Raw genomic sequence first — 23054 nt, 5'->3', positions numbered from 1 at the left:
ACTTCAAGTGTACAGGGAGGAGGGGGCGCTGCACCTACCTGATGTAGCCCACCTGGGGCCGGTGCTGCAGGAACCAGCGGTAGGACACCTTGTCCTTCCAGCCCACATTCCTGGAGTCCTTCCACAGCAGCCTGACCTGGTCGCTGGTGTCCCCGGTGTGCCACAGGGAGTTGCGGAGATGCTCCCCCGGACCCGTCTTAGACTTAACGGCCTGGACAACGACACGAGTGAGGTCTTAGAACAGAACGCACAGACCACCCTTCCCGCACCCTCCATCCCTGGGGTGGTGACGGGGTGGGAAGTCACGGTTACAATCTGGTGGCTTTGTATCTGGACACAAAGCATCAACACTTAAGTGCCATTTCTACTGCGATGCTCCCCCCAGCCTTTCAGTAATCCGCACTGGCCAGTATTCCACTAACCCAGCCCATGTCTTTCCTGCTGAAAATCCATTGCTCCCCACATTTGGCCAATGAGGGCTCTGAAGTGTGCCTTTCCTCCCAGCAGGAGTGACAGAGGTAGCCTCCCAGCCCTCCTGTACAAAGCTGGCCCCATCGAGGAAACACAATACCAGTTTCCAGAAGAGTGTGTCTGAAGCTGCAGCCCAAATCCTCCCCACCTCTTGGGCCCCTACTGGGGCTGACATTGTCACCATCAGTCACCCAGAGGGAAGCACGTAGCTTGTACGCAGGAGTGAAGGCAAGGCCCTGGATGGGCTCCAGTGTTCCCTAACTTGAATGCTGGCACGAATGCATCAATTCCTTAGATGGATAAATGCCATATGGGAGAACACAGAATTTAAAAGGTGGGTGAAGGGCCCAGAGGAAAGGGAGATGAGTACCTTGAGCTGAATGCCAGGTTCTGCAACAGCCCGGAACGGGGTGGCCTGCCAGTACGTCTGCTCCGTCTGCTTCCACATGACCACATAGAAGCTGGAACTGTCTTGGTAACCAAAGATAAAGCCAGCATAGTCATCGTCCGTCTGGGTGTTGACGTGGAAGGTCCCTTCGAAGTCCACTCCATTAAAAGCCGTGTACCCTGTAACGATCAAAATAGATGAGAAAAACAGACAAGCCACACCAGCTCGAAAGAGTGAATTCTGTACCAGTGGTGATGAGGCCCTGGACGTACCCACTGCCAGGCCCGGATCGCTGTTCATGGTCTGCACGATCTCCATGCCCTGCGGAGAGAGTTGAAGGGGTTAAGATTAACCTTGGAGGGCGTAGAATCATCTCAGAGAAGCCCAGAACCTCAGACCTCCATGTAAAGATTTCATTATCTGAGGAACTGCTCTCCCTTGTTATGTGCTCAAAGAAAGCGTACCCTTAGAAAAAAACAAAAACCCTCAAAGCTAAGTAGAAATAGTTTTGCTAAAACTGTCACTTAAGCTGAGTCAATAAACCCTTAATTAGAGAACATATGCTTCTAATGAATGTGACCTCCTGGGTGACACTGGAAAACCTACGAAGCCTCTCTGTGCCTGTCTTCTTTAGGTCCACAGGGAGGAGGACACACCGGAGCATCTACTGCAGAGATTAGAAGCATGGCTCTAGGGTCAGACTGCCTAGGTCCCAAATCCAGCAACCTTAGCTGCTTAACTGCAGTGCTACCATGAGTAATCATTCAAGCTTTGTAACACTTGAGCTCATCATCTGTAAAACGAGGCTAATGAAAGAGCTCTGTCACAGGGCTGTTGAGAGGAACAAACACGACGTGGAACAGTACCTGGCTGGAGGTCGGCACCCTCAAAATTTACCCACTACTCTCAGAAGGGCCTGTGTCGAGAGGCAACGCTGAGCCGGTGCCGACCGCATGACCCTCACCTTGTTCAGGACCACCCAATTGGGATCGATCTGGGCGTCCCCTTCAGGGTCCAGGACCACCGTCTGATAGGCCCTGAAGTCGGTCAGGGTGACCTCTGCGTTCTCCGGGCACACGTCGATCCGATCGATGACCTGGTCGTGGTCGAAGTCTGTCTCGCAGATGTCCCCCACGCCGTCGCCTGTGGGGGTGGAGGAGGAGGGGCTCAGTTCAGTAATGCCTACTACCCCCAAGCCACCCCCTCCGTGACAGAGGGGGCTGGGCAAGGAGCAGAGAGAGCCCAAGACCCAGGTCCACGTGGAGCGAGGAGTCCTGGAATCAGCCGTGTCTGAGCCGGCCCCGCGGTCCTCGTGGTGGGTTGGTGAACCCCACTGCAGGTGAGTGAACCCCACTGCAGGTGATCAAAAGGACTTCCTAGGGACAGAGTGGAGGGCAACTGTCCAAAGATGACCTGACGAGGGACTTCCCTGGTGGTCCTGTGGTTAAGACTACCTCTTCCAATGCAGGGCGTGCGGGTTCGATCCCTGGTTGGGGAGCTAGGATCCCACATGCCTCGCAGCCAAAAAACCAAAACAAAAAACAGAAGCAATATTGTAACAAATTCAATAAAGACTTTAAAAATGGTCCACATCAAAAAAAAAAATCTTACTAAAAAAGTACACTTCAAAGTTGACCTGACAGGAAACCCTGGCTGTCCTCTAGGACAGGGGTTTCACCAACTGGTGGATCTTTTTTTTTTTTTTTTTTTTGCAGTACGCGGGCCTCCCACTGTTGTGGCCTCTCCCGTTGCGGAGCACAGGCTCCGATGCACAGGCTCAGCAGCCATGGCTCACGGGCCCAGCCGCTCCGCGGCATGTGGGATCTTCCGGGACCGGGGCACGAACCCGCGTCCCCTGCATCGGCAGGCGGACACTCAACCACTGCGCCACCAGGGGAGCCCCAACTGGTGGATCTTAAGCCTGACCTTACGTAAGCAAATGTCTACAGTACTTTCTGGACTATGACGCATAAAAAGCAGGGAAATTATGGTCACCAAAATCTAAGAAGAATTTACAGCGATTCTTAGGCTGAATATAGCCCAGTGTCTTTTGTCCAGCTGACAGATGGTATTGAAATTTGAATTTGCATATTGGGATGGGCATGCCCTCACCAACGCACCACCATGTGTCCTCACCACTCTGCTGTCTCATTTCTGGCTCTGTGCATACCTTTCCTTAACAGCTTGGCCCCTGCAGGCATCAGGCATCACGCAGCGCTGCGGTGCCCTCCCCTCCATCCCGCTCCTGCCCTGTCACTCTGGTGAAAGGCACGAGCAAGATGGTGGAGCAGCTCTCCAAGCCCCGAGCAGCACGTGGCTGCTTCCCTGCCCTGTGTGGTCTCATCCGAGGGCTGTGCAGAAGCAGCTCTTCTCTGACAGTTGGAGACTGGTATCTAGCAGATGTCGACTGTCCACACAAGCTGTGGCTGCTCAGAGAAGCTGGGGCCCTGGCAGAGGTGGGCCACCATGGGCCTGGCTGAAGGGAGCCTGGGGCTGAGCCCACTTACTGTTGCTGTCCTCCTGGGCAGGGTTGGGGACCAGCCGGCAGTTGTCTGGTCCAGGGGGCACCAGGTCTGGGATGCCATCATTGTCATCGTCATCATCACACTCGTCACCAATTCCATCCTTATCAGTGTCCAGCTGGGCACTGTTTATGACAGTGGGGCAGTTGTCTGTACTGTCCTGGTGCCCGTCTCCATCACTGTGGGAGAAAGGAGAGGGGGTTTGCGTCCCAGTTCAGCAGAGGACACGAAGAGTCCAGTTCTCAGGAGGGAGAGTTTGGGTTTGGGGTCTTAACCAGGCTTGGTCTTTTATCACCCCCACAGGTCCTTAGATGAGGCTGCCTTATGGGCCTCAGAGACCATTTCCCACTTCTCCAACCTGTTGAAACAAGTAGATCATTTTCTATTCAAAATAAGGGCCTATTTCTGTGATTTGGTGACCAGATGCTCCTTTCAGTCCCCGGGCACGACTGTGACCCCCGACAGAGAAAGTGGGAGGGGAACAAAGTGAGGGGCAGTGGACTCACTGCCCGCTGCGAGTCCTGGCTCCGCTGCGCACCAGCATGGGGCCCCGGACGTGACCCTTACCCCTCTACGGCTCAGCATCCTCCCCTGTACCATGGGAATAATAACAGCCTACCTCACAGGGTTGTTAGGAAGATTGAATGATTAAGTGATTAGAATTTTGCATGTTACGTTTTAATATAAGAAAAACACTTCTGAGTGCCTGGCTCTTGGGAAGCCCTAAGGTGTTTCCTTTTCTATGACTCTTCACCATGCCCGGCCAGTAAGCCCGAGAAGCGTCAGACGGGAATGCACAGGGAGAAGGGCAGGAACAGCAGGGCCGCCCTTCCCAAGAACTGAGCACGTAGGCCGGGCTCGGCCCTGGGCTAACGCACTTCTCAGAACCCTCGTTCTCTGCCCACCTGACATTCCTTCTTTCCAGGCCTAACGGCCACCTGAGGATGAGTCTGCCCTGTCCCCAGGCTTCCCTGAGTTGATGGAGGCCTCCCATGGCTACCCTGGATTAGAGCAGATACTCCTTTCACGGGCGCCACCCACAGCTCGTCCTGGACCAGCAACTGCCCCACGCTGTCCACAGTGGGACAAGGAAGGGAAGCCAGGGGCCAGTCCATGCCCTTCAGGCCAATGCTTCCCAGATGGGTCCCAGAGAAAGTGAGGTCAACCCCGACAGGCAGAAGGTGACACAACTCCAACAGTGGAATTCCTGGGCATGTGGCAGGGCTGCTTTCCAAATCATAAGATTGAGCTATTTCCATTAGCAGCCATTCCATATAGCCCTGAACATTTTTATGCAAAACCAAGCAGTTTCTGTCCTCAAGTTTGTGGGAATTAAAATGTAGTGAAATGAGTTATTTTAGGCAGAAAATCTAGAGGCTGGTGGGACAGGATATTTTAGAAATCACTTAGATGGCACTGAGAGCACAGGATGACCTACAACAGGGAACATTCTTGACGTACATTATCGAGGGAAGTTGTCAGGGTACCAGCCGCATCTTAACCTCAAAAACGGAGACATCCTATGTCAAACTGTCTCCGACTTGCCTCTCCTTTCCTCATGCTGTGATAACACTAATACCTCAGTTACCATTTTCTGCAGGTTATCTGAGGGCCAGCACTGTAGGTAGGAGCTTTACCTACGTTATCTTTCTTTTTTACCATCACTTGGCATTTAATTCTCTCTACTTTGCAGATGAAGAAATTGAGACTCAGACTGAGAAGTCTGTTGACGTTCACTTAGCTGGCATGTACTGTGCATCAAGGACACGGAGCACAAGGACTTGATAGGAGCTGTCCTTGAGCAAGGTTGGGCTTGGGAGCTGCTGCCTGTAGGGAAGCCTCTGAGAAGAGGTTGAGAAGGGCAGCTATGTTTCTTCCTGCTTTGCCTTTTAGACTCCTTTCCGTCTCTCACCCCTGTCCTGCTGCCCCTATGATTCCCTACAGAGATGAAAGGGTTTAGAGTCTTGGACAGCAGGTACCTCTAGGGCAGAGCTGGCCATGCCTACATTTTTGATGTTCCTATAGCATCTGATCCAGCCCCGTGTCTTAACGTAGGACTCCATCCATGTGGGGCTAGAAGGGCTGACAACATTCATTTGCATAGAACAACTCCACCCAAATAAAGAAAACTGAAAGAAAAAATTCCAAGGACAATGAAATAACAGTGATTCCCTCAGCACACTGACAGCTCTCTATTTTGGGATGATGATGAAGCTTTCCTGAGCTGAAAGAATATAACAGCAAAAGAGCTAACATCTATGTAACAGAAACTGTAATATGTCCTTTCCATAAATTAACTCAACTTTCACAATAGTCCTAAGAGCTACATTCCATTTCCATCCCCATTTTACAGATGAGAAAATGGAGGCACAGGGAGATGAGGTAACTTGCCTAAGGTAAGCTGCTGTGTAAGTGGAGGAGCTGGGATTTATATCTAGCTGTGTCGCTCCAGAGCCCAGCTCTAAAGCATGATGCTACACCGCCTCTCCTGTGATACAGTCTCAGTTGCTCGAGTGCCTAGTGGCCCCTCCTGGTACCGTCAAGTCCCCCATTCATGGAGGTGCAGTGACCCTGACCAAAGACAGGGCTATGGTCCCTCCAGCAACTCAATCTGCCCAGAGAGATCCCAAAGCATGGTAGCAACGGAGAGCTCTGAAAGAGAAAACTTCCTCTGGAATTTTCATCAGCCCTATGCAGCTGGGAAACATGCCATACCTGTCCTGATTGGTGTCACAGGAGTCCCCAACCAGATCGTTATCCACATCAGACTGCAAAGAGAACAAAATGTGTTATTTACCCCTGGGCCTGCACAGAATGTTCCAGAGAAGGCAGACCCAGCCCATCATCACTGGATCTCAGGAATTATTCCTCTGGAATTGGGGTGGTGCAAACTGCAAAAGGACAACACCATATTGGTGTAGGCACAATGCTGAATTTTCAAAAAAGCCTTCCAAAATATCAAGCTCCAAGGATGGGCTGCCTACACACCAGATGAGCTGATTGGAGAAGGGCGCTGGGGCAGCATGGTGGCAGGTGGAGACGTGGCACTCAGGCACGGGTCGGAAGGGAGCCAGCCACAGGCACGGGGACAAGGCAAACAGATTTTGCTTTGCTTCTGCATTTTGGAATTGAGCCAGGATAGGAGTGAGTCAGAGGGCAATAATGACGCCCCTCTCTCAGGGCTTTAAAAATAAGTGACACATCATATCCAATTATCCAGACAGGAAGGAGGAGAGAGAAGGCAAACAGCACATCGCTGACTGATCCCAATCTGAAATGTCCATACATAGGCTGTTGTTGGGATTTGGGGATGAAAGGGACATGAGGCTCCCCATGGTTAATTTCCACATTGCATTTTCCTTTCAGCCAAAAAAAAAAAACAACTTGCTTTGGGCATCATTAAACTATTACTGGGACTTCCCCGGTGGTCCAGCAGTTAAGACTGTGTGCTCCCAATGCAGGGAGCCCGGGTTCGATCCCTGCTCAGGGAACTAGATCCTGCATGCCGCAACTAAAGATCCCGCACACAGCAACGAAGAGCCCACGTGCTGCAACTAAGACCCGGCGCAGCCAGATAAATTTTAAGAAACCCCCAAAACAACTATTCCTAACCTCACAGGGACTTCACAGCCTGTGAGATTAGTCCCGAAGGCCTCAGATCTCCTGTAATGTTCTTCCCATCACCTCCAGGCTTAAGTATACAATTTCACCACCTCTGCTGTTAGGTATAAGGCAACAGCAAAGAACTGGGCTGGCGGGCTCGGCTGGGTTCTTCCAGACACGTGTCTTACGCGAGTCTCTGCATTGGGCAGTTCAGCCTAGAGTTTGGATGCCCCTGGATCCTGCTAACCTGGTTAGGGTTGCTAACATCGGGACAGCTGTCACAGGCATCCCCCACGCCATCACCATCTTTGTCCTGTTGATCACGGTTGGGAACTTTCTGGCAGTTGTCCAGGATGTTTTTTATTCCTGTGAGAAAGGAATGCTTCCCTGAGTCAGGTGAACATCACAGAAAGGTCTGGAGCACAGACTTCCAGGTGCTGTAGAGATCAGGCCAGCACATGGCACACAGTAGGTAATGTCTGCCTGGGCCATCCTCAGAGAGCCATACCTTTTCCAGCAGTTACCTGGAGGTAATGTCGAAGGATGGATTCTGGGAGACTTAAAAGAAGAATGACCTGAGGCATTTATCCACTGAGTTAGAATTTGTTGAAGATATCAAGGGCTATCACTGCAACCAGATGAGGGGGTCATGAGGGCTAGGTGGGCCGACCCTGGAGAGGGAGGACCTCACGGGTGTGTGAGCTATGACAAGGGCCCCGGGGCTCAGGCAGTGGTGTGCTGGAGTCAGGCCAGTCATACCCATTGCTCCCCAGCTTCCCGTTCAATCATGTCATCTCCTCTTGGTACCTTGGAACCAGTGATGGTGGGAGTGGTATTTACATAATGGAAACTGGCAAATGCTACAACTCGGTGCGTTGTTTGTTTGTTTCGCTGAGCGGGTTTACCATCAGTCAGGCTTATAGAAGGTGGGATTGTGTTTTAGAGACATGGGAATAGTCTGGAGTGCCGGGTGTGTGTTGGTTAGTGGTGGGTGTAGTGTATTTCTAAAAGGAAATTCCTTCAAGGTCCTGTGTTGTGATGTGTTTTTCAGAAACTATCGGATCCAGCCTATACTTTGATGATAGTCACCTATATGTTCCGGAAGCTATACAGGAACAAACGTCCTCCCTCACGGCCTGTGAGGCGCCAGAGTTGTGCTCCAGAGGTGCTAGTCACACAGACCACACTACGAGGCCCCTTCAGTGGACCCTGGAGCTGGGTGATGTAGCCGCCCTGCCTGACAGCTCTTCCCAGGCTCCTGGGAAATGCCCGAGTCTCTGCAGGAGGAGCCTGATCCAGGGCTGCAGCCCATGACCCTGCTCAGCCCCTCTACCTCAATCCTCCACTTCCAGGACCCTTATGCATGAGAAGGATGGTGGGGAGGGAGGAAAGCTGCAGTCTGGGAAGACAGATGCCCTACAAAATCACATCCCTGACAAGACACTGCTCGAAGGGATTCCTACAAAGTTTCTGGCAATGATGTAGAGTTCCCAGAACACCAGGGTTCTTCTTCCACAGAAACAAGTGGGCCTTGGGGCCACCAGGCACAGGCCATGTGGAACCCCCTGGAGCGGAAAGGCCCTCAGAGTCAGTCATTCTATTCCTGCTCCTCAGAGAGAACAAGGGGAAAAAGGACAAATGAGTCCCAAGTAAAAGACTAAGCAAGACACACCCACCATCTCCATCCATGTCGTCATCGCAGGCATCTCCTTTTCCATCTCCGTCCGTGTCCTTCTGGTCATTATTTAGGACATTCCGGCAGTTATCACAGGCATCCCCAAACATATCTTTGTCACTGTTCCTCTGGTCCACATTGTGAGTCAGGACACAGTTGTCCTAAAGGATCAAAAGACCGACATTAACTCTGACTTTTACTGAATCCCCACTGTGTGCCTGGTCCTGCGGTGGATGCCAGCCAACCTTCCCCCGACTGGCATGAGATGTCGCAACTCAGGAGGCCCAAGTTCATCAGTTTTATAAACATTTCATAATCTTAGAATAAAAAACTGCAGTGCCATGGGAACGCAGGCATGGGAACAGACAATCGGGATGATTAATAGTTGACTTCACGGCCTTTCTTCCACCATCCCTGGTACGTGGCAATTCATAGGCCCTCCCAGCAAAGCAGGTACTTACCTGCTCATTCAGGATCCCATCTCCATCAGCATCCTCGTCACAAGCATCTCCAAGGCCATCTCCGTCTGCATCCTCTTGGCCGGAATTTGGCACATACTTGCAGTTGTCCTAAGTTGGAGAAACACAGCTCAGAGACACATCTACATTTGTATTTTTTCAGCTTTATTGAGGTATAACTGACAAATAAAATTGCAAGACATTTAAAGTGTATAGTGTGACGATTTGATATACGTTGATATTGTGAAGGGATTCCCCCATTGAGTTAATTAACATATGCATCACCTCACATGTTTATCTCCCCATTTTTTTTGCTGAGAACATTTAAGTTCTACACTCTTAGCAAATTTCAACTACACAGTACAGTGTTATCAACTATAGTCACCATGTTATACATTAGATCCTCAGATCTTATTCACCTCATGGCAGAAAGTTTGCACCCTTTCATCAACTTCTCCCCATTTCCCCCATCCCCATCTCCATCTGTCTTAAGTCAAAAACTATTTCTGCCTGTACCTGTCTGGCTTTTTTTTTTTAAATAAACTTATTTATTTTTGGCTGCGTTGGGTCTTCATTGCTGCGTGCTTTCTCTAGTTGTGGTGAGCGGGGGCTACTCTTTGTTGTGGAGTAAGGCTCTAGGCACACGGGCTCACGGGCTTCAGTAGTTGTGGCACATGGGCTCAGCAGTTGTGGCTCACGGGCTCTAGAGTGCAGGCTCAGTAGTTGTGGTGCACGGGCTTAGTTGCTCCACGGCATGCGGGATCTTCCCAGACTAGGGCTCGAACCTGTGTCTCCGCCTGCATTGGCAGGCAGATTCTTAACCACTGTGCCACCAGGGAAGTCCCTACCTGTCTGGCTTTATTGTTGATGGCTGTTTTGCTACATTTGAGATGCAGCTACTTCAAAAATACAGTTTTAAATGGAAGCCACAGAACCTCTGCCCCATATAAGACGTGGCTTTGGAAAGCCACAGAGTGAGTGTGCGTGCATGTGCGTGTGTGTGTTTTTTTCTCCTGCTCGACCCCCTTACCTTTTTGCAGTTGCTAGCAGAGCACAGCAATTCTTCGTCAGGGTAGCTGTCAATGTCCACGTCCTTTCCGCAGATGTAGCCGTCACCAGCCCAGCCAACCCCACACTGTGAAGGAAAAACCCGTCAGGAGTCCAGGAGCTGAGCCTGGTGGGAGGCCAGGGTCCGACAGGGGCCTCTGCTCCTGTGTGTGCATCCCCAGAGGGAGGGCCAGAAAGCTTTGTTCGCAGGATTTTAAAACTATTAAACTGTGTTTTGAATAGTCTACTGCTTCAAAATTCAAAAAGTACAAAGGAAGAGTGAAAACTCCTTCCTGCTCTTGCACCTTGGCTCAGGAATCAAGGCAATCTGCTCTCATGAATACTTTCAGAGACATGCTGGGCAGAGATCAGCAAACACACATACGTTTTCTCTTTTTGTCGTTCAGCACAATTGGTAGCACACATATAAACACTGCTCTGTACCTTGAATTTTTAAAAAATCAACATTATATCTTAGAGCTCTTTTCATATTACCACACGTAGATTAGTGTCTTCCTTTCTAATGGGCACAGAGATAACATACATAAAGTGGAATGCATGCACCTCAATGAATTCAACCAGTCCCCTACTGGTCGGTGTCAAGTCGTTAAAACCTTTTTCTGTCGCAAACAATGCTGCCACAAAGAATCTGAGGACGTTTATCATTCTGCACCTGTACTGGCTTCTTAGCATGAAATTCTTGGTTCAAAGGCTATTTGTACTTTTGAAGTATCGTCAAAATGTTCTCCATGTGATTGTCCAGTTTCTTCTCCCAGTGGAAATGGATGCACACAAGGGTGGAGCGGCCGCTGTGGCACCTTCCTTAGCATTCTGGAGCCAGTCGTATCTCTGAACCTAACGGTCTTCTAGATCAATGTCCACCACAGCAGGAACCTTCCAAAGTGCTTTACCTCCACTCGTATCTTTTAACAGGTGAAGATTCCCACAGGGGTAGTGCTGGGTCTGCATGTTCTCTACGTTTCTGGAAAAGTCTACCCAAGTTCCGTGCCACCACCAGCTGCTGAGAGCAAGCCTTCATTGTCAGCAGAAGAGGCATTAAAATAACAGTTATTCTATACCGGACTCTATAAGCATTATCTCCAGTCCTTACAATGATGCTGCAAGGTCATCACTATCCCATTTTACAAAAGAGTCGACTCAGCTCAGAGTGGCTAAGTCCCTTGCCCAAGGTCTCAGAGCTGGGACTTGAACTCAAGACTGTCCCAGTTCAATGTTTTCTGCCACATGTATTTGGTTAACATGCACTTTGAGTTCTCCCTCTGATATTCCATATAGTTGGCCTGGCTAAAGGATGAAGGATAAACCCAAGAGAAAGGAAATCCTTCTGTAAGAGGTGTCCTGGGTATGAGGTGGTACCTGGGAGCTCAGCTCAGGAGCAGGATAGGTGCCCGAGGAGGGGCAGGCAGAACTGCAGAAGGAACAGGAGACAAGGGGGCCTGGAAAATGACAGGGAACCAGCAAGGCAGGGGCAGGTAAGAGCCGGGGGAACAGGGCCAAGGAAAAAGAAACTTTACATGAGGAAATGTTAAATTTCCTGCCCTCATTAATCAAAATAACGTGATTTAAGACCAGTGACTTCCTAAGCTGCAGGCTGGCTGTTCTTAATCGTGTGCACCCCGCTTCTGCAACCAGAGATGTGGAAGGCAGAATCCAAAGACACGCCTCCCAGTAACTACCCCTATTTCTGTTCAATTGCTTCAGCAGGGCCTTCAGAGGGCCTGGAGAGCTCAGCCGTGGGGTATGGTCCTTGACTCATTTTAATGAAGAAAAGATTTCCTCTAGGAACAAGGTTGTTTTTAATGAGCCATTTTCTGGCAGATTAAATTATTTTAGTAGTCACACCAAGTGTATTAATCCTTTACCATCTGTCATTGTGCCTCACCACAAATTCAAAAACACATTAAGGGAAAAAAACACAAAACACATGAAGAGCCTCATCACCCACCATCCCAGGGGAATCGTTAATTTGTTCACAGAAAATGAGGATTTAAACATAGATATACGCTTGCCTCTCAATGGGAATAAACATGCCCCATCAACAGGAATTAGAGGAACCCCTTGAACCCAGCCCATTCCTTCATCAGTATCTTGTTACAAATTATCTGTGTTGATGGAGAGAGCTGGTGCCATTACAGTTATTTCTCTAACTTAGTTTTGATTCTTCTCATTTTTCCTATTTGAAAGTGATATGCCCATTGTAGAAAATTCTGAGAACATGAAGGTAAGGGAGTCTGAGTCTGAGGTATAAAGAAGAGAGAAAAAGTCTCCCAGGATCCATCCTGCCGCTCAGGGTGATCGCCATGAACCTATGAGCCCCCAACTCTAAAGAGCCTGGCTCCCTGGGGAGGTGAGTGGCTGAAGACGGCTGATTGAGCAGCGCCTAGAATCCCCCAGGACTCCAGGGCAGGATGGATGGCAGGCATGAACCTCATTCCTCGCCAAGGGACCACTACACACCTGCCTGGTGGGAGACCCTTGCAAGGCTGCAACTGCCCTGCCCTCTACCCACCTCCCTCCTCCTCCCCAGGCTGGCTCCCGGGTGGGGAACCGCATGGGAAGGGGAGTGAGCACCCACTAAGCTACTCCTGAACCCGGCCGAGGTGGACACAGAGAACAGAGGGTGCTGCGGAAGATGGGAGGTTTCCTCCCAGGGTTTATAAGAGCAGCCCACCAGCCCTCCACTGTGGCTCACCTCCTAGAGTATGAGGCCAGACTTTGAAACTGGATGCCCTCAGGGTGAGGACAGTAAGGAAGGGCAGCAGTCGGAAGGGAGGGAAGGAGGCTCCTTCCGCTCTGGCTGTTCACTTCTTGGGCCTTCCAGAGGGGGTGGCTGGGAGCTGGGGCTCCACCACCGAGGTGCCCAAGGGGATGGTGCCGACCCACGGCCAAGAGGGAGAGAAAGAGGGTGGCTGATGGTCAGGTGGACTTCAGATTGCTCCCCACAAACTCAGCTGACTCTGTTATTACTACATCCTTTGTTTACTTTGATGGAATTGTTTTCATTCTTGAGTACTTTTACCCTGAAGCAAGTAGAAACTGGAGAGGCATGGTGTTTCAAATGGAAGGGGGAAAATGATAAAGCAAGTAGCAAACAACTTACCACGCATGTCACATCCCCCTGCCTCTCTTCAATGCACTGTGCGTTCACGCTGCAAGGGTTCAGTTCTGGATTCCTGCAATTTCTTTCCATTTTGCATCCCCTCGTCTGATCACCAATGTATCCTGGTTTACAAGGCCCACAGCGATAAGATCCCTGTAAGGAGCAGAGCAAGACGGTGAGCCAGGGCCTCAGACCTGTGAGCAAAGGTACGGCGCTTGTGTCTATTTTTACATGTACTCGATGATGCCAGGATGAAGCGAGCCCCATGCCTGCCTCTGCTTATGTGTATGTCTTCTAACACTGTGTGAGTATTGGGGGAGACACTACCAGACTGGAAGCCACAGCAGGCCACGGAGACATGAAGGAACACAATCGAAGGGAGAAGGCTGGCCAGTGAGCCACTTTGACTTGCCGGCTCCACTGTGGAGGGCAAGGAGGAAAGGGCTGAAAGCTCCAGTGAAGTCCTGGGAGGTGGAGTGAGAAAATTTACTCTGGGGACAAAGAACACGGTTTGGTAAAAAAGCAAATGAGAAAATTGTTTTTAATGTTCATTTGGCTTTTTTTTTTTTTAACAATCAAGTGACAAAGGAACAGAGAAATGTCGTCGGCCTTGCGCTGAGAATTCTTGATGAGGTGGGGTGCTGTGAAAGCAACCTGGCAAGTGAGCTGTCAGCTCCATTGCGGTGGCGCTTCTGGGACAAGCTTGACTTCTTTTTTTTTCTTTTTTACTGAGATAGACTTTACATATCATGAAAGACATCCACATAAACTACACAATTCAATGATTTTGGTCACTCACAACCCCTGACTCACTGAATCCAAAAGATGCTTTCCAAGTATTATTATTTTATTTTGCCCACACTGCAGGGCTTGTGGGATCTTAGTTCCCCAACCAGGGATTGAACTCAGGCCCTGGGAGAATCCTAACCACTGGACCGCCAAGGAATTCTCTCCAATGGTCTTTCTTGATCTGTCAGCCTCATTGGAAGACTCCCTTTGGTCAGTTCTTTCCTTTTCTTTGTTTCTCTGCTCTTTTTCCTTTGCCTACTCCTTCATTTTTGAGGTTTTCTAGAGTTCTATTTTGTAGACAGTTCCACTGTCTACTTTTCCTCTCCCTGAGTGACTTTAGTTATTACCTTCATGTCAGTGTCTCCCAAATCCATTTCTGCAGACTAGCTTTGTCCTGGTAAAAAGCTAAGAAGCTAAAAAGCTAGTAAGTCCCAGTATATTCCTAGGCAGCATTGTGGATAAGAACAGGGCTCTGCAGCCAGACTAGATGTCTTATGAGATGTGTGGCCTTCGCCTAATTATTTAACTTTCCTGTCCCTCAGTTTCTTCAACTGTAAAATGGGGATAATAATAGTGCCTATTGACAGGTTTGTTGTGAGGATTAAAATAAGTGACTTGATATTTATAAAATGCTTTGACATATAAGGAAGCTAGGAACCTAGAGATTAAAAACCTTTCCCAGGAACATACAGTAAATGAGAAGCAGTCATACCTGGAGCCAATAGTTCCTTCATTGACAGTCTACTGTGCTACACCTGTCACCTTGGAAAGAGTCAATAGGAACTTTCAGGAATAAAAGCCAAATCTGATTAGTTAAAATTTCAACCCAAATGGAATATTATTCAGCCATAAAAAGAAACGAAATTGAGCTATTTGTAATGAGGTGGATAGACCTAGAGTCTGTCATACAGAGTGAAGTAAGTCAGAAAGAGAAAGACAAATATCATATGCTAACACATATATATGGAATTTAAGAAAAAAAAATGTCATGAAGAACCTAGGGGTAAGACAGGAATAAAGACACAAACCTACTAGAGAACAGACTTGAGGATATGGGGAGGGGGAAGGGTGAGCTGTGACAAAGCGAGAGAGAGGCATGGACATATATACACTACAAAACGTAAGGTAGATAGCTAGTGGGAAGCAGCCACATAGCACAGGGAGATCAGCTCGGTGCTTTGTGACCGCCTGGAGGGGTGGGATAGGGAGGGTGGGAGGGAGGGAGACGCAAGAGGGAAGAGATATGGGAACATATGTATATGTATAACTGATTCACTTTGTTATAAAGCAGAAACTAACACACCATTGTAAAGCAATTATACCCCAATAAAGATGTTAAAAAAAAATTCAACCCACTAAGCGTTAGGCATTTTAATTTAATACAAATGACTTTCGAGAAGTCCTATGAAAATAATGAATACCATTTGGGAATTGTGTTGTCACGAGTAAAATGCATATTTTGGGATACTGAACTATTAATACAAACTAAAAAGCTCTTCCTATTTAAAAAATACTAGAATGATAGTATTTTATTCAATAAACATTAATTCAAAAGCCCAACACTGATCAGGAAACTTGCATAAGCCTCTGAGATAGCCTCATCCACCAGAGGGCAGACAGCAGAAGCAAGAAGAACTACAATCCTGCAGCTTGTGGAACAAAAACCACATTCACAGAAAGATAGACAAGATGAAAAGGCAGAGGGCTATGTACCAGATGAAGGAACAAGATAAAACCCCAGAAAAACAACTAAATGAAGTGGAGATAGGCAACCTTCCAGAAAAAGAATTCAGAGTAATGATAGTGAAGATGATCCAGGACCTCGGGAAAAGAATGGAGGCAAAGATCGAGAAGATGCAAGAAATGTTTAACAAAGACCTAGAAGAATTAAAGAACAAACAAACAGAGGTGAACAATACAATAACTGAAATGAAAACTACACTAGAAGGAATCAATAGCAGAGTAATTGAGGCAGAAGAACAGACAAGTAACCTGTAAGACAGAATGGTGGAATTCACTGCTGTGGAACAGAAGAAAGAAAAAAGAATGAAAAGAAATGAAGACAACCTCTGGGAGGTTGAAGAGACCTCTGGGACAACATTAAATGCAACAACATTCGCATTATAGGGGTCCCAGAAGGAGAAGAGAGAGAGAAAGGACCAGAGAAAATATTGAAGAGATTATAGTCGAAAACTTCCCTAACATGGGAAAGGAAATAGCCACCCAAGTCCAGGAAGCACAGAGAGTCCAATACAGGATAAACCCAAGGAGAAACACACCGAGACATATAGTAATCAAATTGGCAAAAATTAAAGACAAAGAAAAATTATTAAAAGCAGCAAGAGAAAAACAACAAATAACACACAAGGGAACTCCCATAAGGTTAACAGCTGATTTCTCAGCAGAAACTCTACAAGCCAGAAGGGAGTGGCATGATATACTTAAAGTGATGAAAGGGAAGAAGCTACAACCAAGATTACTCTACCCAGCAAGGATCTCATTCAGATTTGATGGAGAAATCAAAAGCTTTACAGACAAGCAAAAGCTAAGAGAATTCAGCACCACCAAACAAGCTCTACAACAAATGCTAAAGGAACTTCTCTAAGTGGGAAACACAAAAGAAGAAAAGGACCTACAAAAACAAACCCAAAACAATTAAGAAAATGGTCATAGGAACATATATATTGATAACTACCCTAAACATGAATGGATTAAACGCTCCAACCAAAAGACACAGGCTTTCCGAACGGATACAAAAACAAGACCCATCTATATGCTGTCTACAAGAGACCCACTTCAGACCTAGGGACACATTCAGACTGAAAGTGAGGGCATGGAAAAAGATATTCCATGCAAATGGAAATCAAAAGAAAGCTGGAGTAGCAATACTCATATCAGATAAAATAGACTTTAAAATAAACAATGTTACAAGAGAAAAGGAAGGACACTACATAATGATCAGGGGATCAATCTGAGAAGAAGATATAACAATTATAAATATACATGCACCCAGCATAGGAGCACCTCAATACATAAGGCAACTGCTAACAGCTATAAAAGAAGAAATCGACAGTAACACAATAATAGTGGGGGACGTTAACACCTCACTTACACCAATGGACAGATCATCCAAAATGAAAATAAATAAGGAAACACAAGCTTTAAATGACACAATAGACCAGATAGATTTAATTGATATTTATAGGACATTCCATCCCAAAACAGCAGATTACACTTTCTTCTCAAGCGGGCATGGAACATTCTCCAGGATAGATCACATCTTGGGTCACAAATCAAGCCTCAGTAAACTTAAGAAAATTGAAATCATATCAAGCATCTTTTCTGACCACAATGTTATGAGATTAGAAATCATTACAGGGGAAAAAATGTAAAAACCACAAAAACATGGAGGCTAAACAATATGTTACTAAATAACCAAGAGATCACTGAGGAAATCAAAGAGGAAATCAAAAAACACCTAGAGACAAATGACAATGAAAACACGACGATCCAAAACCTATGGGATGCAGCAAAAGCAGTTCTAAGAGGGAAGTTTATGGCTATACAAGCCTACCTCAAGAAACAAGAAAAATCTCAAATAAACAATCTAACCTTACACCTAAAGGAACTAGAGAAAGAAGAACAAACAAAACCCAAAGTTAGCAGAAGGAAAGAAATCATAAAGATCAGATCAGAAATAAATGAAAATGAAGGAAATGATAGCAAATATCAATAAAACTAAAAGCTGGTTCTTTGAGAAGATAAACAAAATTGATAAACCATTAGCCAGACTCATCAAGAAAAAGAGGGAGAGGACTCAAATCAATAAAATTAGAAATGAAAAAGGAGTTACAACAGACACCGCAGAAACACAAAGCATCCTAAGAGACTACTACAAGCAACTCTATGCCAATAAAATGGACAATCTGGAAGAAATGGACACATTCTTAGAAAGGTATAACCTTCCAAGACTGAACCAGGAAGAAATAGAAAATATGAACGGACCAATCACAAGCAATGAAATTGAAACTGTGATTAAAAATCTTCCAACAAACAAAAGTCCAGGACCAGATGGCTTCACAGGTGAATTCTATCAAACATTCAGAGAAGAGCTAAACCCATCCTTCTCAAACTATTCCAAAAATTGCAGAGGAAGGAACACTCCCAAACTCATTCTGTGAGGCTACCATCACACAAAACCAGACATACCAAAACCAGACAAAGATACTACAAAAAAAGAAAATTACAGACCAACATCACTGATGAATATAGATGCAAAGATCCTCAACAAAATACTAGCAAACAGAATCTAACAACACATTAAAAGGATCATACCCCATGACCAAGTGGGATTTATCCCAGGGATGCAAGGATTCTTCAATATACGCAAATCAATCAATGTGATAAAGCATATTAACAAACTGAAGAATAAAAACCATATGATCATCTCAATAGATGCAGAAAAAGCTTATGACAAAATTCAACACCCATTTATGATAAAAAACTCTCCAGAAAGTGGGCATAGAGGGAACCTACCTCAACATAATAAAGGCCACATATGACAAACCCACAGCAAACATCATTCTCAATAGTGAAAAACTGAAAGCACTTCCTCTAAGATCAGGAAAAAGACAAGGATGTCCACTCTTGCCTCTATTATTCAACATAGTTTTGGAAGTCCTAGCCACAGCAATCAGAGAAGAAAAAGAAATAAAAGGAATACAAATTGGAAAAGAAGAAGTAAAACTGTCACTCTTTGCAGATGACATGATACTATACCAGAGAATCCTAAAGATGCCACCAGAAAACTACTAGAGCTAATCAATGAATTTGGTAAAGTTGCCGGATACAAAATTAATGCACAGAAATCTCTTACATTCCTATACACTAATGATGAAAAATCTGAAAGAGAAATTAAGGAAACACTCCCATTTACCATTGCAACAAAAAGAATAAAATACCTAGGAATAAACCTACCTAGGGAGACAAAACACCTGTATGCAGAAAACTATAAGACACTGATGAAAGAAATTAAAGATGATACCAACAGATGGAGAGATATACCATGTTCTTGGAGTGGAAGAATCAATATTGTGAAAATGACTATACTACCCAAAGCAATCTACAGATTCAGTGCAATCCCTATCAAATTACCAATGGTCTTTTTTACAGAACTAGAACAAAAAATCTTAAAATTTGTATGGAGACAAAAAAGACCCTGAATATCCAAAGCAGTCTTGAGGGAAAAAAACGGAGCTGGAGGAATCAGACTCCCTGACTTCAGACTATACTACAAAGCTACAGTAATCAAGACAATATGGTACTGGCACAAAAACAGAAACATAGATCAATGGAACAAGATAGAAAGCCCAGAGATAAACCCACACACCTACGGCCAACTAATCTATGACAAAGGAGGCAAGGATATACAATGGAGAAAAGAGAGTCTCTTCAGTAAGTGCTGCTGGGAAAACTGGACAGCTACATGTAAAAGAATGACATTAGAACACTCCCCAACACCATACACAAAAATAAACTCAAAATGGATTAGAGATCTAAATGTAAGACTGGACACTATAAAACTCTTAGAGGAAAACATAGGAAGAACACTCTTTGACATAAATCACAGCAAGATCTTTTTTGATCCACCTCCTAGAGTAATGGAAATAAAAACAAAAATAAACAAATGGGAACTAATGAAACTTAAAAGCTTTTGCACAGCAAAGGAAACCATAAACAAGACGAAAAGACAACCCTCAGAATGAGAGAAAATATTTGCAAACGAATCAACGGACAAAGGATTAATCTCCAAAATATATAAACAGCTCATGCAGCTCAATATGAAAAAAACAAACAACCCAATCCAAAAATGGAAAGAAGACCTAAATAGACATTTCTCCAAAGAAGACAGATGGCCAAGAAGCACATGAAAAGTTGCTCAACATCACTAATTATTAGAGAAATGCAAATCAAAACTACAATGAGGTATCATCTCCCACCAGTTAGAATGGGCATCATCAGAAAATCTACAAACAACAAATGCTGGAGAGGGTGTGGAGAAAAGGGAACCCTCTTGCACTGTTGGCGGGAATGCAAATTGATACAGCCACTATGGAGAACAGTATGGAGGTTCCTTAAAAAACTAAAAATAGAATTTTTTAGTTTTTAGTGGGATACAACAATCCCACTACTGGGCATATACCCAGAGAAAACCATAATTCCAAAAGACTCATGCACCCCAATGTTCATAGCAGCACTGTTTACAATAGCCAGGTCATGGAAACAACCTAAATGCCCACTGACAGACGAATGGATAAAGATGTGGCACACATATACAATGGAATATTACTCAGCCATAGAAAGGAATGAAATTGGGTCATTTGTTTGAGACGTGGATGGACCTGCAGACTGTCATACAGAGTGAAGTAAGTCAGAAAGATAAACACAAATATCGTATATTAACGCATGTATGTGGAACCTAGAAAAATGGTACAGATGAACTGGTTTGCAGGGCAGAAATAGAGACACCGATGTAGAGAAGAAACATATGGACACCAAGGGGGGAAAGCCATGGCAGGGGGTGGTGGTAGTGTGATGACTTGGGAGATTGGGATTGACATGTATACACTGATGTGCATAAAAGTGATGACTAATGAGAACTGCTGTATAAAAAAAAAGAAAAAAAACCCAAAGCCCAACACTGCAACTTTGAGAGAAGATAAAGAACAAATTTGGCATTTATAAAATTATTATTATTATTAATTTTTTGGCTATGCCACACAGCTTGCGGGATCTTAGTTCCCCGACCAGGGATTGAACCCCAGCCCTCGTCAGTGACAGCGCAGAGTCCTAACCACTGGACCACAAGGGAATTCCCATATAAAATCATTCTTATATAGAAAATTACTTATAAATTACTCTTACATTAAACACTGTTTTTCAGCACAAATTTTATCCTCACTTGCAAGTCAAATATATTATGCCCATACGTTCTCCATGTGTTTTGGGGTTATGATTTACGTACACATACTTGTTTTAATAACTAGTCTTCGATAACAAGAGCCATGAAAAATACTCACCAAAGTGTTAACACAGATAGAATTGAGAACACACGCTCCACTTCGACACTCATCGATGTCAGTGCAGACCTAGTGCAGAGAAGTTTAAAGGGACACTGTTTAAGTAGAAAGACAAATACATTTTGCTTTGTTTTGACATCTTGTGTGAAGCGAGGACGTGCAATTTCAGGTAGGCTGGTGATCAGAGTATATCCTTAGTGGCCCTGCTTTTGCTTGAGGGTGTCCCACTTGCCCTGAGTTTTGGAGTCTCTTCACAAAGTGATATTAGCCAGGGTCCTGGGGATTTTACTGCTCTAGGGCTGGTTTTGATGTCAATTTTGGGGCTCCTGTTTCTGCATTCTATGTGTAACATAGGTTTGGAGCTCATGACTATGTGTCTTATAAGCTTGGAGCTTTGATTTGTTGTGGGCAACTGTCATTTCTGTCAACCATGTCCCAAAGCTGACATCAAGCTTCCTGTTGATTTTTGGGGGCTAAGAAAGTTTTCTCATCTCCTTGTAATAAGTAGGGTAGCTCTCTAAGACTTCTGGCTTTCTTCAGGGGTATTAGGTCTTTCTAAAGGTTCAAGACTACATCTGCTATACCCACACAGTGCTTGAACCCCAGTTTCCCACTTGGAGGACTTAAAACCATCTCCCACCTCCCATGAGCTGCTGTGACATCAGTTTCCACCCACAGCTCTGCCTCTGAGTTCCCTCTTTGTTTCTCGAACCTGCACATTTCCTCTTATTTCTTTTGATATTGGTCATGCATTAAAATTTGTTGTTTAATTTCAGCAAGTTGGTTCCCTTTGACCTGAGTTCATTCTGCCATATTCTGGAAATCCACTGGAAGGGCTCCTTCCTAGCTTACATACAGCACCTTCTGTTTCTTTTTGTCTATTTTCCTTAGCTTAGTCTTGGCGCTTCTGTCTTTAGAGAAGAGGAAGAAAAACTTAGGTCATTACTCCAATGGCTTGTCGTTCGTGTGTGTCGAGCTTGGCTCCTTTTTCTAGTCTAAAAAATGATGCCCTCTAGAATCCTTTGATAGGCTTCTAGGAAATAATGAACCTCTGCCCTTCTTTAAAGCTAATAATTTCCGTAAGGTAGTAAAATATGTTTATAGACCAACCATTTTTAGGGGCTGAAAACATCAAAAAGAATTTCACGGTCAGTCAGTTAAACAATGGTCAGGATATAGTAGAACATTTGGAAATAAACGGAGACTGTCACAAAGTGCTTGAGTGCTCTACAGCAATTTACAGCTTATATAAGAAGAAAGGCAGGTTTCCTCAGGGGATTATTTCTACTCTTGAAATCCTCTCATCTCTAAAACAGCTTCTGATCAGCAACAATGACTCTATGAAAGTGACCTAATTTTTCAAAGCTTTTGTTTCCCCAGTTCTTAAGTTATTTGGTGGGACAAAATGTTCAAAAGGCTACCAACAAAATAAGGCTGAAACATGTCCCATATCCAGGATTACCCCCTTCACTGCTTTCCTAGTGCTACTCGATTATCCCAGCTGACTAGCTTCCTCCTCACTAGCCTTGATGAAATGAGTTGGAAAACCTCCTAATGTGCCCGCAGTGCATGAGGACATTCTGCACACCCTTGGCCGCTCCGGGAGGTAAAGGGTTATATGGAAAGAGGTGGGAACCAACCAAAGGTTTTCTGTTGGTAATTAGAGATTAAAAGGCCACAACTTCAGCCCACCTGCTTGTTTGTCTTGGCAAAATTGATCCCAACACCCTGCACCGTGGACCCTGTGAAGCCCACCGGGCAGGTGTCACATCTGAAGCCAGGAGCCAAGTTCACACAGCGCACGCCTGGGTAGCAGGGATGGTATTTGCACTAGAGAGAAAGAAAAATTCACTCTTTAGCCGCATGGAGAAAACACCCTCAAACTTCCATTCATCTATTTG

At 45.6% G+C, this 23054-nt stretch overlaps 1 protein-coding gene across 1 annotated transcript in view; it reads right to left on the bottom strand.

The window, feature by feature from the left end:
* Window positions 1-23054, bottom strand: part of THBS4 (thrombospondin 4) — a 50222-nt gene that overhangs the window by 3758 nt on the left and 23410 nt on the right. Inside the window, exons 8-20 of the mRNA XM_060143201.1 lie at window positions 22846-22983; window positions 21154-21222; window positions 13286-13438; window positions 10148-10252; window positions 9121-9228; window positions 8661-8820; window positions 7232-7350; window positions 6097-6149; window positions 3367-3560; window positions 1824-2002; window positions 1132-1180; window positions 842-1038; window positions 39-211 (exon numbers count right to left, since the gene is read on the bottom strand). Coding sequence (XP_059999184.1) covers window positions 39-211; window positions 842-1038; window positions 1132-1180; window positions 1824-2002; window positions 3367-3560; window positions 6097-6149; window positions 7232-7350; window positions 8661-8820; window positions 9121-9228; window positions 10148-10252; window positions 13286-13438; window positions 21154-21222; window positions 22846-22983 — 1697 coding nt within the window. The remainder of the gene's footprint in view (window positions 1-38; window positions 212-841; window positions 1039-1131; window positions 1181-1823; window positions 2003-3366; window positions 3561-6096; window positions 6150-7231; window positions 7351-8660; window positions 8821-9120; window positions 9229-10147; window positions 10253-13285; window positions 13439-21153; window positions 21223-22845; window positions 22984-23054) is intronic.

This window comes from Lagenorhynchus albirostris, chromosome 3 (assembly GCF_949774975.1).
Source record: "Lagenorhynchus albirostris chromosome 3, mLagAlb1.1, whole genome shotgun sequence".
In the NCBI taxonomy this organism is placed as follows: domain Eukaryota; kingdom Metazoa; phylum Chordata; class Mammalia; order Artiodactyla; family Delphinidae; genus Lagenorhynchus; species Lagenorhynchus albirostris.
The sequence above is the reverse complement of the archived record's forward strand: the minus strand, read 5'-3'. Positions and strand labels throughout refer to the sequence as shown.